We start from the raw sequence: 16032 nt of genomic DNA on the forward strand, positions 1-16032 counted from the left end.
GTCTAACCTTGCTTTGTTTTTTTTTTATGTATTTTTTTTCTCTTCAGGTCTATTGTAATTGATCTTGTTAAAAGAAATATTAGATGAAATTTTTGTTAAGGGGACTGTCATTAAAGTGGAAGGAAATCCTAACTTTTCTTAAAAAATGTCCCCATACCCCCCCCCCCCCCCCCCCCCATCCTACCTATCCTGCATAACCTGTATAAAAACACAATTTCTTTATACAGGATAGATAGTAGGGGGAGGGGGGGACTTTTCTTCCACTTTGGGCACAAATGCGGAAGAACTGATTTGTAAATGGACAGTAATAGCAGTGATCTCTAATAGTCTCATGTAATGGGTCTCTAGTCTATGAATATCTTCTGAAGTATTTCTCCAGTTTCCAATAACTCCCCAATAACTCCTATAGTATGTTTTCATTCTCTGACTATCTCCTGTTACATGTCCAGAGTCTCCGAGCATTTTCTGTAGCATTTTATTTACTGAATATGGAGTACATGATGTCAGGGACTCCTTATATCAAGAAAGTTAAAGTGACACTAAACTCTGATTTAAAACAAATTATAGCTAAATATGTATTCTTAACTCAAAAAAGTCCCTTCTATTACTCCTCCAAATCCTCAAATTCCTTTTTTTGCTGCTATGGTCCCATTTCCCGTTAGAGGGTGGCAACGTTTGTTTTCCATGGAATGTAGCCACCCTGCCTTGGTCCCACTGTATGAAGGAACCAGTGGCGGCTGGTGCTCGAAATTTTTGGGTGGGTACAAACTGAAAAATTCTGAAAAAAAACCCAATCAATTGCAGCTTCAATGTGCCATCAAACGCAGCTACTGTGCCCATCAAATGCAACCACTGTGCCCGTCAAACGCAGCCACTGTGCCCATCAAACGCAGCCACTGTGCCCATCAAACGCAGCCACTGTGCCCGTCAAACGCAGCCACTGTGCCCATCAAACACAGCCACTATGCCCATCAAACGCAGCCACTGTGCCCGTCAAACGCAGCCACTGTGCCCGTCAAACGCAGCCACTGTGCCCGTCTGTGCCCGTCAAACGCAGCCACTATGCCCATCAAACGCAGCCACTGTGCTCATGAAACGCAGCCACTGTGCCCGTCAAACGCAGCCACTGTGCCCGTCTGTGCCCGTCAAACGCAGCCACTATGCCCATCAAACGCAGCCACTGTGCTCATGAAACGCAGCCACTATGCCCAACAAACGCAGCCACTGTGCCCATCAAACGCAGCCACTGTGCCCGTCAAACGCAGCCAATGTGCCCATCAAACGCGGCCACTATGCCCATCAAACGCTGCCACTGTGCCATCAAATGCTGCCACTGTGCCCCCCACCCGCCGTCTGCCCAGCACTTACCCTGTCTCAGTGGGGCAGTGGGTGACGGCAGCAGGTGGTGATTGATGTCCTCGATGTCTTCTTCTCCCGTGCTCTCCTCCCATCCTCTCCTATGATTGGACACCTGATAGGCGCCTGCCATTTCAGCCAATCAGGTGACGGGTAACAGATCCGAGCACCTGATTGGCGGAGAGGTGGTTCAGTGTTAGAAAAACGAATGAATGTTTGCTTTTCTAACACAGCTGGGTGAACTGCGAGCGCCAAGCATGACGCTCCCTGTTTACCTTTTTTGAGGCCTATCAGAGCCTATGGCTCTAACCAGGTGCTTCAAAAACACCCCCCCACCCCGAAAAGTGTTTGGGGCGCCTGAATAAGGGGTGGCAGCAGCGGCCATGGATAGAATCTATCTGTTGGTGATAGGGGGCGGCGCCCGTGTGCCCTTATGGACGCACAGCCACTGGTACAGTATATAATAGTCATTTCAAAGTTTTGGGAATACTGCAGGGATTTCAAGCCTCACTTCTGTAGCAGATTAGGAGGGGCGTCGCCAGGAAAGAATAAGTGACTTCAGTCATTTTTATAACTTTCCCTCTATTAAATCTTCTGCCCTTGTTGTTGTTGTTTCAACTTTGGATAGTAAAACATTTTTTTCTGCCAGTAAATCCCTTATACAGCCCACTTCTTGTTTCTTGGCTGGTCATTGGCCTAGGCTTATGACATCATGCTGTGTATGAAAGAAGAAAAAAGGCGCGTGATCTAACGCATTAATCGAAATAAAGAAGTTTATTCTAAACAAATAGGTATATACAAAGAAAAATACTACGTGTTCATGAATAAATAAATTACAATATTCTTGTTTGATAAAATTGTAAAAATTGATTCCCCTAACAAGGGTAAAACTGGATGGATGGCTAATGCGTTTTGAGGGGTTTCCTCTTCATCAGAGCCTTGGAAAACGAAAAATGGTTTGTATACTGTGGTAGGTCTATATAGAGACAAACGACTGGATGGGTGATGTGTCACATGATAGATGGTATATTTCTATAGGCGGATTCTCCTTTATTAGTAGTATTTCTTTCCACATCGCAGCGCTCTCAGCACTATAAAGTATATACAAAAGCTTGTCGTTCATTAATAATTAGTGTTGGTTGTCAGGACCTGCACACTGGCTGATTACGATGCTACAGCTTGTGGTCAGTGGTTACATGCCCAAGTCGATCCTTGGTTGATCCTGCGATCCTCCTGTCAGGATGCTGTGTTGTGCTGTGTAAAGTCCTGTATTGGATTGCAGCCATCATTATGACATCATGCACAGCTCTCTCTCTCTCTCACTCTGGTGGGAGTTTGCCAGGAAGGGTGGGGGGATAAGTAAAAACAAGAGTGCCAATGAGAGCTGTAGAGCTGGAGGTGTGCCTCTGTGTGTCTGTGTAAATCCAGGAAGTGAACAGGCAGCAGCTTCAGCTGCCCACAGTTAAAATGGTTGCAGCCAGACAGTGGAGGGAGATTTCTGCAGCATATTTGACAAGTACAGAATCACAGTATATATAAAATAATATGCAAAGTGGTTGGAGGGAAGCTTCAGAATGGCAAAGATGTTTTTATTACAAATTATGTGAGCAGACTGTAGTTCCTCTTTAACCATTTGCCGACCAGCCACCGTACTTTTACTGCGGCAGGTCGGCTCTCCTGCGTGGACCCATGTACCTGTACGTTGGTCTGTGCATGTGAGATTGCGGGCACGCACACCCTGCTGCGAGCCACGGGAGCGTACCCATGGGTCCGGCGGACTCGATGTCAGCCAGCCACCCGCGATCGTTGTGTACAGAGGCAGAACGGGGATCTGCCTTTGTAAACAAGGCGGATCCCCCGATCTGACAGGGGACATGTCAGAGATCTTCTGTCTTATCATGTTCCAGTGAGCCCATCCCCCTACAGTTAGAACACACACAGGGAATACAGTTACCCTTTGATCACCCCCTAGTGTTCACCCCTTCCCTGCCAGTGTCATTTATACATTGATCAGTGCATTTTTATAGCACTGATCAATGTAATAATGTCACTGGTCCCCAAAAAGTATAATTTGGGGTCAGATTTGTCCGCCGCAATGTCACAGTCCCGCTAAAAATCGCAGATCGCCACCATAAAGTCCATAAATCTATCCTGTAGTTTGTAGACATAACTTTTGCACAAACCAATCAATATACGCTTATTGCGATCCTTTTTTTACCAAAATGATGAAGAAGAGTTTTATTTACACTTTTATTTTGCTACAGTGGGGACGGAAAGTATTCAGATCCCCTTAAATTTTTCACTCTTTGTTATATTGCAGCCATTCGCTAAAATCATTTAAGTTCATTTTTTTCCTCATTAATGTACACACAACACCCCATATTGTACACACAGCACCCCATATTGTACACACAGCACCCCATATTGTACACACAGCACCCCATATTGTACACACAGCCCCCCATATTGTACACACAGCACCCCATATTGTACACACAGCACCCCATATTGTACACACAGCACCTCATATTGTACACACAGCACCCCATATTGTACACACAGCACTCCATATTGTACACACAGCACCTCATATTGTACACACAGCACCTCATATTGTACACACAGCCCCCCATATTGTACACACAGCACCCCATATTGACAGAAAAACACAGAATTGTTGACATTTTTGCAGATTTATTAAAAAAGAAAAACTGAAATATCACATGGTCCTAAGTATTCAGACCCTTTGCTCAGTATTTAGTAGAAGCCCCTTTTGATCTAATACAGCCATGAGTCTCTTTGGGAATGATGCAACAAGTTTTTCACACCTGGATTTGGGGATCCTCTGCCATTCCTCCTCGCAGATCCTCTCCAGTTCTGTCAGGTTGGATGGTAAACGTTGGTGGACGGACATTTTTAGGTCTCTCCAGAGATGCTCAATTGGGTTTAAGTCAGGGCTCTGGCTGGGCCATTCAAGAACAGTCACGGAGTTGTTGTGAAGCCACTCCTTCATTATTTTAGCTGTGTGCTTAGGGTCATTGTCTTGTTGGAAGGTAAACCTTCGGCCCAGTCTGAGGTCCTGAGCACTCTGGAGAAGGTTTTCATCTAGGATATCCCTGTACTTGGCCGCATTCATCTTTCCCTCGATTGCAACCAGTCGTCCTGTCCCTGCAGCTGAAAAACACCCCCACAGCATGATGCTGCCACCACCATGCTTCACTGTTGGGACTGTACTGGACAGGTGATGAGCAGTGCCTGGTTTTCTCCACACATACCGCTTAGAATTAAGGCCAAAAAGTTCTATCTTGGTCTCATCAGACCAGAGAATCTTATTTCTCACCATCTTGGAGTCCTTCAGGTGTTTTTTAGCAAACTCCATGCGGCTTTCATGTGTCTTGCACTGAGGAGAGGCTTCCGTCGGGCCACTCTGCCATAAAGCCCGACTGGTGGAGGGCTGCAGTGATGGTTGACTTTCTACAACTTTCTCCCATCTCCCGACTACATCTCTGGAGCTCAGCCACAGTGATCTTTGGTTTCTTCTTTGCCTCTCTCACCAAGGCTCCTCTCCCCCGATAGCTCAGTTTGGCCGGACGGCCAGCTCTAGGAATGGTTCTGGTAGTCCCAAACGTCTTCCATTTAAGGATTATGGAGGCCACTGTGCTCTTAGGAACCTTAAGTGCAGCAGAAATTTTTTGTAACCTTGGCCAGATCTGTGCCTTGCCACAATTCTGTCTCTGAGCTCTTCAGGCAGTTCCTTTGACCTCATGATTCTCATTTGCTCTGACATGCACTGTGAGCTGTAAGGTCTTATATAGACAGGTGTGTGGCTTTCCTAATCAAGTCCAATCAGTATAATCAAACACAGCTGGACTCAAATGAAGGTGTAGAACCATCTCAAGGATGATCAGAAGAAATGGACAGCACCTGAGTTAAATATATGAGTGTCACAGCAAAGGGTCTGAATACTTAGGACCATGTGATATTTCATTTTTTCTTTTTTAATAAATCTGCAAAAATGTCAACAATTCTGTGTTTTTCTGTCAATATGGGGGGCTGTGTGTACAATATGGGGGGCTGTGTGTACAATATGAGGTGCTGTGTGTACAATATGGGGTGTTGTGTGTACAATATGGGGTGCTGTGTGTACAATATGGGGTGCTGTGTGTACATTAATGAGGAAAAAAATGAACTTAATTGATTTTAGCAAATGGCTGCAATATAACAAAGAGTGAAAAATTTAAGGGGGTCTGAATACTTTCCGTCCCCACTGTATGTTTTATAGCAAAAAGTAAAAAATATAGTTTTTTTAATTTTTTTTTCTAAATTGTCGCTCTTTTTTTTGTTTATACCGCAAAAAATAAAAACCACAGAGGTGATTAAATACCACCAAAAGAAATCTTTATTTGTGGGGGGAAAAAAAGGGCATCAATTTGTTTGGGTACAATGTCGCACGACCGCGCAATTGTCAGTTAAAGCGACTGCAGTGCCGTATCGCAAAAAAAAATGTCCCACTCATTAGGAGCCAAATCCTTCCAGGGCTGAAGTGGTTAAAGTGGTTATAAAGCTGCAGTTTTTTTTTTTTTTAAATTACAAACATGCAACCCTGATCCCCTTCTTCTGGGGTCCCCTGCCAGCACACCAGGCCCCTCCTCATCATCAGACGGTAATTTTTATTTTTTTGTTGTATACACTATAGGATTGCAAAAGACCTGGGACACCTTTGGGTGCCCCAAGGAGAGTAGTAATGTACCACCATGAACAATGGGTAAGGCCAACTTGCGTTAACAGTTGGAAGGGCTTAAAGGGGCATATATAAAACAAAAGCATTCTTGTACCCATACAAAATACTAAGATTAACAAAACAAATGTTGTTGCAAAAATATGAATTTGGCCTACCCTATAATTTGACTGTGTCAGTCAGTAGGGCAGTGGATGGTGTCAGTAGAGCAGTGGACGGTGTCAGTAGAGCAGTGGATGGTGTCAGTAGAGCAGTGGACGGTGTCAGTAGAGCAGTGGACGGTGTCAGTAGGGCAGTGAACGGTGTCAGTAGGGCAGTGGACGGTGTCAGTAGGGCAGTGGACGGTGTCAGTAGAGCAGTGGATGGTGTCAGTAGGGCAGTGAACGGTGTCAGTAGGGCAGTGGACGGTGTCAGTAGGGCAGTGGACGGTGTCAGTAGGGCAGTGGACGGTGTCAGTAGAGCAGTGGATGGTGTCAGTAGGGCAGTGAACAGTGTCAGTAGGGCAGTGGACGGTGTCAGTAGGGCAGTGGACGGTGTCAGTAGGGCAGTGGATGGTGTCAGTAGGGCAGTGGATGGTGTCAGTAGGGCAGTGGATGGTGTCAGTAGAGCAGTGGACGGTTTCAGTAGGGCAGTGGACTGTGTCAGTAGAGCAGTGGATGGTGTCAGTAGGGCAGTGGACGGTGTCAGTAGAGCAGTGGATGGTGTCAGTAGAGCAGTGGACGGTGTCAGTAGAGCAGTGGATGGTGTCAGTAGGGCAGTGGATGGTGTCAGTAGAGCAGTGGACGGTGTCAGTAGAGCAGTGGATGGTGTCAGTAGGGCAGTGGATGGTGTCAGTAGGGCAGTGGATGGTGTCAGTAGGACAGTGGACAGTGTTAGTAGGGCAGTGGAAGGTGTCAGTAGAGCAGTGGATGGTGTCAGTAGTGCAGTGGATGGTGTCAGTAGAGCAGTGGACGGTGTTAGTAGGGCAGTGGACGGTGTCAGTGGGGCAGTGGATGGTGTCAGTAGAGCAGTGGACGGTGTCAGTAGTGCAGTGGATGGTGTCAGTATGGCAGTGGACGGTGTTAGTAGGGCAGTGGATGATGTCAGTAGGGCAGTGGACGGTGTCAGAAGGTCAGTGGACGGTGTCAGTAGGGCAGTGGACGGTGTCAGTAGGGTAGTGGATGGTATCAGTAGGGCAGCTGACAGTGTCAGTAAGGCAGTGGACAGTGGACACCCAGTTGTGTGACAATAGCGAATAAATATTCGCTATTGTCACACTTATTCTGCCTCCCAGCCAATCAGTCTGAGACCCGTTTCCCAGTTGGCCAAAAGGAGAAGCTACCCTATTGGCCAAGGGAGAAGACGCACAGCGAGGACACTGCCGTGATACAGAGGAGTAGACGCAGGGCGAGGAGACCGCCGTGATGCAGAGAAGGAGATGCAGGGGAAGCCAAGGAAGTGCTTCCCGGGGTAAGTGTTGCAGGTGACCAACGACTGACCGGGGGGAGGCTGTGCACTGTTTTTCGCCCCACCCCCCCAAAAAAAAGAATATACCACCAGCTGTCACTGCTCTGGAGAAGTAAAGACAGGTTCCTCAAATTGGGACTTTAAACGGACCACAAACAATATTATAGTAGAAATATACAAATTTATTGAACATTGATATCAGTAGAATAAAATCAGTGGAAATAAAGGCAACAAACACATATGTTGGGAACAGAGATGGAAACAGCTGAGAAGAAAGCCCAAAACCTCTCAAACAGACAAAACGTCCAATGCGTTTAAAAAAAAACAAATGCAGATCTTCTTCAGGGACAGAGGGCTTACGAGTTCCAACTCTGTAGCTTATATCCCAAATGTTAATGCTCCACCCATACAGAGAGAAATCATTACTCGATAATGAAAAGAGAGCCATGTCCTTCAGAGCAGCGCACAGGCATCAGACCAGGGAGATGGCGACCGCCAATGATTCACATAAGACGAAGTAGTCCCACTACAATGTTTGTGGTCTATCTACATTGACAGTGACTCTAGAGGAAAAACATAGTACTTGTTCCCCATAAACAAGAATCGGGTCAGTGTGGAATGGAATCTGTCTTGAATCCAAACGTCCAAACCACCACAGGTTGCAAGATGTGATATGAATCTACCTGATGGCTGGATAGGCCCTATTGATGTTATAGCTGAGATGGAATGGTGTGGCTGTTTGTGTCTGCCGGATGGAACAGAGTTCAGTTCTGGAAAAGACCTGGAGACGAGCATGGGAAGAGGAGACAAGGGAGCTAGAGTCAGAAGGTCTTGGGAGGAGAGGACGGTTTGGGTGACATTTGGAGAGAAGATTGGTGCTGTAGCTCGGGGCAGAGTTGTGGATGGCTTTTTATGTTATTGTTAGTGTTTTGAATTTTATTTGTTAGGCAATGGGAAGCCAGTAGAGACATTGGCAGAGAGGAGTGGTGGACATTGAACGGCTGGTAAGGTGTATGAGTCTGGCAGCGGCATTCATGATAGACTGGAGATGAGATAGCCTGCAGAGAGGTAAGCCTACAAGGTAGGAGTGACAATAATCAAGGCGAGAGATAATACTGGAGTAGAAAAGCTGCTTAGTGGTGTCAACGGTTAGAAAGGGGAGTATTTTGGAGATGTTTCGGAGGTGAAGTCTGCAAGATTTGGACAGCGATTTGGACATATCTAATTTTAGTTTCCTTATTTTGATTGCAGAGTTGGTTATGTAACTAGACAGTATGGGTTTTCTGTTTCCCATGAAAAAACTTTTCATAATAATTACCCCCACCCACCTCTCCCAAGATAATCCTGGGTTATGGCTCTAATTCTTTTCTGGTTCCCAACCCTCAGTGTAGTGGGAATGTGGTTTTGGGAGGTAATATAAAAAGCAAACTGCTGTATAAATACACATTAGAGACAGGTAAAGTTTCAAAAGCTGCAGGACTCTGTACAGGTAAGCACCTTCTTATGCAGTAATACCAGTTGGTGAAGAGAGGGGGAGGGGGAATATAAAGGCAACTACTTAGGGTGCAAAGCACAAGGCACTCAAAGTCATCTATGAGATTAAAGTGTATCTAATACCATTATCTTTTCAAAGAGGCTCTAGAAAGGAATAGTTAAAGCTTCCTTCACTTTTTTTGGTTGCTATCTCAGCCATATTGTACAACAGGGACCTCCAAACTCTCTAAATAAAGGGACACTTTACTGTTCTTCGGACATTGAGGGGGCCAGACTGTGGCCATTGAGTGTAGAAAATGTCCTAGTGTCAATGGGGATTAAACAATGCCGTATCATTGGTATTACCAGGAGGGTTATTGCACCATTGTTGGTCATAAAAGAAGGAACAGTGTCCCATCATTGGTGTCAGTGGAAAGAACAGTGTCCTATCATTGGTGTCAGTGGGAGGAATAGTGTCCCATCATTGGTGTCAGTGGGAGGAATAGTGTCCCATCATTGTTTTCAGTGTGAGGAATAGTGCCCCATCATTGGTGTCAGTGGAAAGAACAGTGCCCTATCATTGGTGTCAGTGGGAGGAATAGTGTCCCATCATTGGTGTCAGTGGGAGGAATAGTGCCCCATCATTGGTGTCATTGGGAGGACTAGTGCCTCTTTATTAGTATCAGTGGAAGGAATAGTGTCCCATCGTTGGTGTTATTGAGAGGAATGGTGTCCCATCATTGGTGTCAGTGGGAAGAACAGTTTCCCATCATTGGTGTCAGTGGGAGGAATAGTGCCCCATCCTTGGTGTCAGTGGGAGGAATAGTGCCCCATCCTTGGTGTCAGTGGGAGGAACAGTGCCCCATCATTGGTGTCAGTGGGAGGAACAGTTTCCCATCATTGGTGTCAGTGGGAGGAACAGTTTCCCATCATTGGTGTCAGTGGGAGGAATAGTGCCCCATCATTGGTGTCAGTGGGAGGAATAGTGCCCCATCATTGGTGTCAGTGGGAAGAACAGTGCCCCATCATTGGTGTCAGTGGGAGGAACAGTTTCCCATCATTGGTGTCAGTGGGAGGAATAGTGCCCCATCATTGGTATCAGTGGGAGGAATAGTGCCCCATCCTTGGTGTCAGTGGGAGGAATAGTGCCCCATCATTGGTGTCAGTGGGAGGAATAGTGCCCAATTGTTGATATTAGTGAGATGAATTATGCACCATTGTTGGTGTCAGTGGATGGAATAGTGCTCCAAGGGCCAGATAAAGGCAAGCAAAGGGTCACACCTGGCCGCAGTTTGGAGACCACTGTTCTAGACATTTCTTTTCACCTCTTTCCAGTAGACACCACAGGAATTGAGAGGAAACGTCTCCTAAATGAGGGACGTATTAGATATATTGCAAAGGTATAAGCGCAAATGAACATCCTAGGTATACAGTTCCATGTAGTAAAGGTCACAGTTTATACTGTATATGACTGAGGGCCAAATTGCTAATATACACTATATTACCAAAAGTATTGGGACACCTGCCTTTACACACACACGAACTTTAATGGCATCCCAGTCTTAGTCCGTAGGGTTCAATATTGAGTTGGCCCACCCTTTGCAGCTATTACAGCTTTAACTCTTCTGGGAAGGCCATCCACAAGGTTTAAGAGTGTGTCTATAGGAATGTTTGACCATTCTTCCAGAAGCGCATTTGTGAGGTCAGGCACTGATGTTGGATGAGAAGGCCTGGCTTGCAGTCTCCTCTCTAATTCATCCCAAAGGTGTTTTATCAGGTTAAGGTCAGGACTCTGTGCAGGCCAGTCAGGTTCCTCCACCCCAAACTCCCTCATCCATGTCTTTATGGACCTTGCTTTGTGCACTGGTGGGTAGTCATGTTGGAACAGGAAGGGGCCATTCCCAAACTGTTTTAACAAAGTTGGGAGCATGAAATTGTCCAAAATGTCTTGGTATGCTGACGCCTTAAGAGTTCCCTTCACTGGAACTAAGGAGCCAAACCCAACCCCTGAAAAACAACCCCTCACCATAATCCTCCCTCCACTAAATGATTTAAACCAGTGCACAAAGCAAGGTCCATAAAGACATGGATGAGCGAGTTTGGGGTGGAGGAACTTGAATGACCCAAAGATGGTGTCTCCTCTGAGTTCCAGCTAATTTGTCACAAACTAAAAAAATTAATGTTTTTTTTTTTTGTTTTTTTTTATACGCTTTACTTTCAGTTGTGTCATATACAATGCCTTAAAAAAGTATTCATACCCCTTGAAATTTTTCACATTTTGTCATGTTACAACCAAAAACGTAAATGTATTTTATTGGAATTTTATGTGATAGACCAACACAAAGTGGAACATAATTGTGAAGTGGAAGGAAAATGATAAATGGATTTCAAAATGTTTTACAAATAAATATGTGAAAAGTGTGGAGTACATTAGTATAGCGCCCCGCTGAGTCAATACTTTGTAGAACCGCCTTTCTCTGCAATTACAGCTTCAAGTCTTTTTGGGGATGTCTCTACCAGCTTTGCACATCTAGAGAGGGACATTTTTGACCATTATTCTTTGCAAAATATCTCAAGCTCTGTCAGATTGGATGGAGAGCGTCTGTGAACAGCAATTTTCAAGTCTTGCCACAGATTCTCAATTGGATTTAGGTCTGAACTTTGCCTGGGACATTCTAACACATGAATATGCTTTGATCTAAACCATTTAATTGTAAAGCATCCCCACCACAATATGATGCTGCCACCACCATGTTTCACAGAGGGGATGGTGTGTTCAGGGTGATGTGCAGTGTTAGTTTTCCGCCACACATAGCGTTTTGCTTTTAGGCCAAAAAGTTTAATTTTAGTCTCATCTGACCAGAGCACCTTCTTCCACATGTTTGCTGTGTCCTCCACATGGCCTCTCACAAACTACAAACAGGACTTCTTATGACTTTCTTTCACCAATGTCTTTCTTCTTGTCACTCTTCCATAAAGGGCAGATTTGTGGAGAACACGACTAATAGTTGTCCTGTGGACAGATTCTCCCACCTGATCTGTGGATCTCTGCAGCTCCTCCAGAGTTACCATGGACCTCTTGGCTCTTCTCTGATGAATGTTCTCCTTGCCCGGCCTGTCAATTTAGGTAGACAGCTATGTCTTGGTAGGTTTGCAGTGGTGCCATACTATTTCCATTTTGGGATGATGGATTGGACAGAGCTCCGTGAGATTCATTCAAAGCTTGGGATATTTTTTATAACCTAACCCTGCTTTAAATTTCTCCAACTTTATCCCTGACCTGTCTGGTGTGTCCCTTGGCCTTCATGATGCTGTTTGTTCACTAAGGTTCTCTATCAAACCTCTGGGGGCTTCACAGAACAGATGTATTTATACTGAGATTAAATTAAACACAGGTGGATTCTATTTACTAATTAGGTGACTTCTGAAGGCAATTGGTTCCACTACATTTTAGTTAGGGGTATCAGAGTAAAGGGGGCTGAATACAAATCCCCCCCCACACTTTTCACATATTTATTTAGAAAAAAAAATGGAAATCCATTTATAATTTTCCTTCCACTTCACAATTATGTGCCACTTTGTGTTGGTCAATCACATAAAATCCCAATAAAATACATTTATGTTTTTGGTTGTAACATGAAAAAATGTGTAAAATTTCAAGAGGTGTGAATATTTTTTCAAGGCACTGTAGATGAAGTTACAGATCTGATCGAAAGAGAATTTATTTTAATACTAAGAAAAGGTATTTCTAAGTACCAGAGAAAGAAGAGATGATACTGAGGAAGAGATGCAGAATCACCTTTTCGTGTAACATACTATGGCAACAGACTCTCTGTGTCTTGGTGTCTCCTCCAGAATGAAGACTCTGGTGGGTTTGCTTTTCCTGGGGTCGTTGGGTCTGGCTTGGTGCTGCAGCCGTCCACCTGGAGGTAAGACATATATAAAGGTAAAAAAAGTACATAAAAATGACTTTGGAGCACTAGATGAGGAGGAGGGTCTGAATACACTCTTATGGCAGCAGTTAGGTCATCAAAAGAACTCCTTCAGGCATTTTAAAGAGATATGCAATAAAGGTATCAACAACACTCACCTAAAAACTAGACCAATGCCAAAGTTTTTATACAGCCTTTTCCTGTCTCTTATTCTTAGTAAAATATAGCCATATAAAAATGTAAAAACACCCCATGGAAGTGGTTGACATTTTAAACATTTGAACAGGCAATGATTGGATCTTGATTGAAATAGTGTGTGTGGAGGTGCAGCGTGGTAAACACTCAGAGTCCAGTTGCAGAAAACAGAATTGTATTGAAATTGAAAGTTCAGCAATACCCAACATGCCCAGCGAGAAGGCAACCCAACTGGGAGCGCTCACAGAATGAAACAGCGAAGAGTAATAGCGGAAGGTCTCTAGTGTGCTGACAGCACCTGTTTTGAGGAGCGGAACGTGGCCTGGCTGGTCTATATCCAAGTGGGGAGGATTCCAGGAAGGCTGGCTCTTTCCTGCATTTTCCCTACCTATCTGGACCTCTCCCTGATGCTAATCACTGTCCCTGACAGATGGGTGGCCTGTCCATAATCTAGCCACACACGAAATGCGCACCAAACCCAGGAGCCAGGGTCTTGAATAGTCTCCTACTGGCCCAAGATGGCCACCAATTTCACATGGTATGCCAGCATCCAATCATATGCTGCCTCTCTTTGACTAAGGAGACCATAGAGGAACTAGGTTCTGTAACAACACCCTGAGTATGAAAGGGGTTAAAGTTGTTTAGGACATTACATACCCAAACACAAAAGTACCAAACACTTCAATCAGCCGAACAAGGAACCCATACAAATAATTCTCCCCCAAGTACGAGACAAGATGCTCTGTCTTAAGGTCAAGCAGGAAAGAATCTTTATTCAAACACGTTATACAGATCCCACTTCAAAACACTTCCCCCCCACCCTTGGAAAACAGGGCGGGTTAAACTGTCCAATGACAATGGACACACAGGTCAGGTGTGTTTAACGGCTCATCAGTACACAGTCTTATCAGCAGGGAGAGCTGTTGGAGGAATCCCCCCTCCCTCCATAGAGATACACATCCTGTGATATCTAAGACAGACAGACACAATAGAACATTGGAATACAGCCCCCCCCCAAACTAGCACAGTAAATAGTACACAACAGCATGAGACAACACACAATATACACACACAACATTGTGAAGCAGTCATTATTTATAATATGGCACATACAGGGTTCCCAGAGTTTTGTGTTTTGGGGGGACATGGACTTGAATCCAAAGTAACATTACCTCCAGGGTCTCCAGGCATACAGCTCACAAGGAGCACCGTTCCCCCAAATGACAGGGCCCATAATCGGTAGGCAAGAGGCTGGCATGCAGTCCCCTCCAAAAGCCTCTGTCCTGGCTAGGTCTCTCACAGGTTCCTTTTGACTTTCTCCTCCACTTGCATTGCCGCTTCAGATGAGCACCTACTGCAGTGGAGAAAATAGACTGCACCTGCCTACAAGTGCCTACAGAAAAAGTTGATATGCTGGAAAAACCAACACATAAAAATGAATTTCCATGATCCATTTTTTTTTAAATGTTTAAAATAAGTATACCCCCTAAATTTACCACCACTTCAAACCTATAAAAATAGGATTTTGAAAACAGCTTACCTGTAAAATCCTTTTCTTTGAAGTACATCACGGGACACAGAACCATAATAGTTACTATGTGGGATGTCCCATAGCTATGCCAGCTGAAGGGAGGGAGACACAACAAAAGTAGCTCACCAAGAGACTAGAGGACTTATACTGCTGCCTGCAGTACACTGCGCCCAAAGGCGATATCCTCATGACCTTTTACATCTACTTGATAGAATCTGGTAAATGTATGGACTGAAGAGCAAGTTGCGGCCTTGCAGATTTGAGCCATGAAGGCCTGGTGATGCACTGCCCGGGAAGTACTAACAGCCCTGGTGGAGTGCGCTTTAATATGAAAAGGTGGAATTTTTCTCTTTAAACCATAAGCTTGAACAATCACTCGACAAATCCATTTAGAAATAGTAGATTTCAATGCTGCTTGTCCTCTCTTAGGACTTTCTGGCAACACAAAAAAAACATCTGTTTTATGAATCTGAGCAGTCGCCTTCAAGTAGACCTTGACTGCTCTCACCACATCAAGAGAATGTAGTGACCTTTCTTCCGCAAAATGAGGCTCTGGAAAAAAATTAAGGCAGAACAATATCCTGGTTTAAATGAAAACCTGTCACTACCTTCGGTAGGAAATTAGGATGAGAACGTAATACAACCTTATCCTTATGAATAATCAAATATGGCTCTTTACAAGAAAGAGCAGCCAACTCTGATTCTCTTTTTGCAGAAGATATGGCAACCAGAAAAATGAATTTCCTTGTCAAAAGGACCAAGGGAATATCTCGTATCAGCTCAAAAGGCTGTTTCTGTAACGCCGACAGGACTAAATTCAAGTCCCAAGGGCTCAGAGGTGACCTAACTGGAGGATTAATTCGCGTTACCCCCTGAATAAAGCTACGAACCAGAGAGTGTGAAGCAAGTGGCCGTTGAAAAAATACAGATAAGGCCAACACCTGGCCTTTGATAGTATTCAAGGCCAGCTTCATTTCTAATCCCATCTGCAGAAATTCAAGTATCCTACCTATGATATATTTCCTGGGGTGCTAACCCCTGGATTCACACCAGGAGACATATGCCTTCCAGATTCTATAATATATGACTCTGGAGGCCGGCTTCCTAGCATTAGCCAAAGTAGAAACTACTGAACCAAACAGCCCACGGTCTTTCAGAATGTGGGTCTCAATAGCCAAACTGTTAAATTGAGCGTTTGTAAGGTAGGATGGAATACTGGACCTTGCGAGAGAAGGGTCCATGGGTCCTCTACCGCCATCTTTACCATCTCTATCTCTGCCTACCAAGATCTCCTGGGCCATGCCGGGGCCACAAGAATCACCTCCTTCCCTGCTTGATCCTGCGAAGAAGGCGCGGAAGCA

General features: G+C 44.8%; 1 protein-coding gene across 1 annotated transcript in view; it reads left to right on the forward strand.

Annotated features, from left to right (window-relative positions):
• The first annotated feature begins 8946 nt into the window (after window positions 1-8946).
• Window positions 8947-16032, forward strand: part of LOC141144083 (fucolectin-like) — a 56038-nt gene continuing 48952 nt past the window's right edge. The window contains exons 1-2 of the mRNA XM_073629448.1: window positions 8947-9029; window positions 12869-12942. Of these exons, the coding sequence (XP_073485549.1) occupies window positions 12870-12942 (73 nt within the window). The 5' untranslated portion in view covers window positions 8947-9029; window position 12869. The remainder of the gene's footprint in view (window positions 9030-12868; window positions 12943-16032) is intronic.

Source organism: Aquarana catesbeiana, linkage group LG05 (genome assembly GCF_042186555.1).
Source record: "Aquarana catesbeiana isolate 2022-GZ linkage group LG05, ASM4218655v1, whole genome shotgun sequence".
Taxonomy (NCBI): domain Eukaryota; kingdom Metazoa; phylum Chordata; class Amphibia; order Anura; family Ranidae; genus Aquarana; species Aquarana catesbeiana.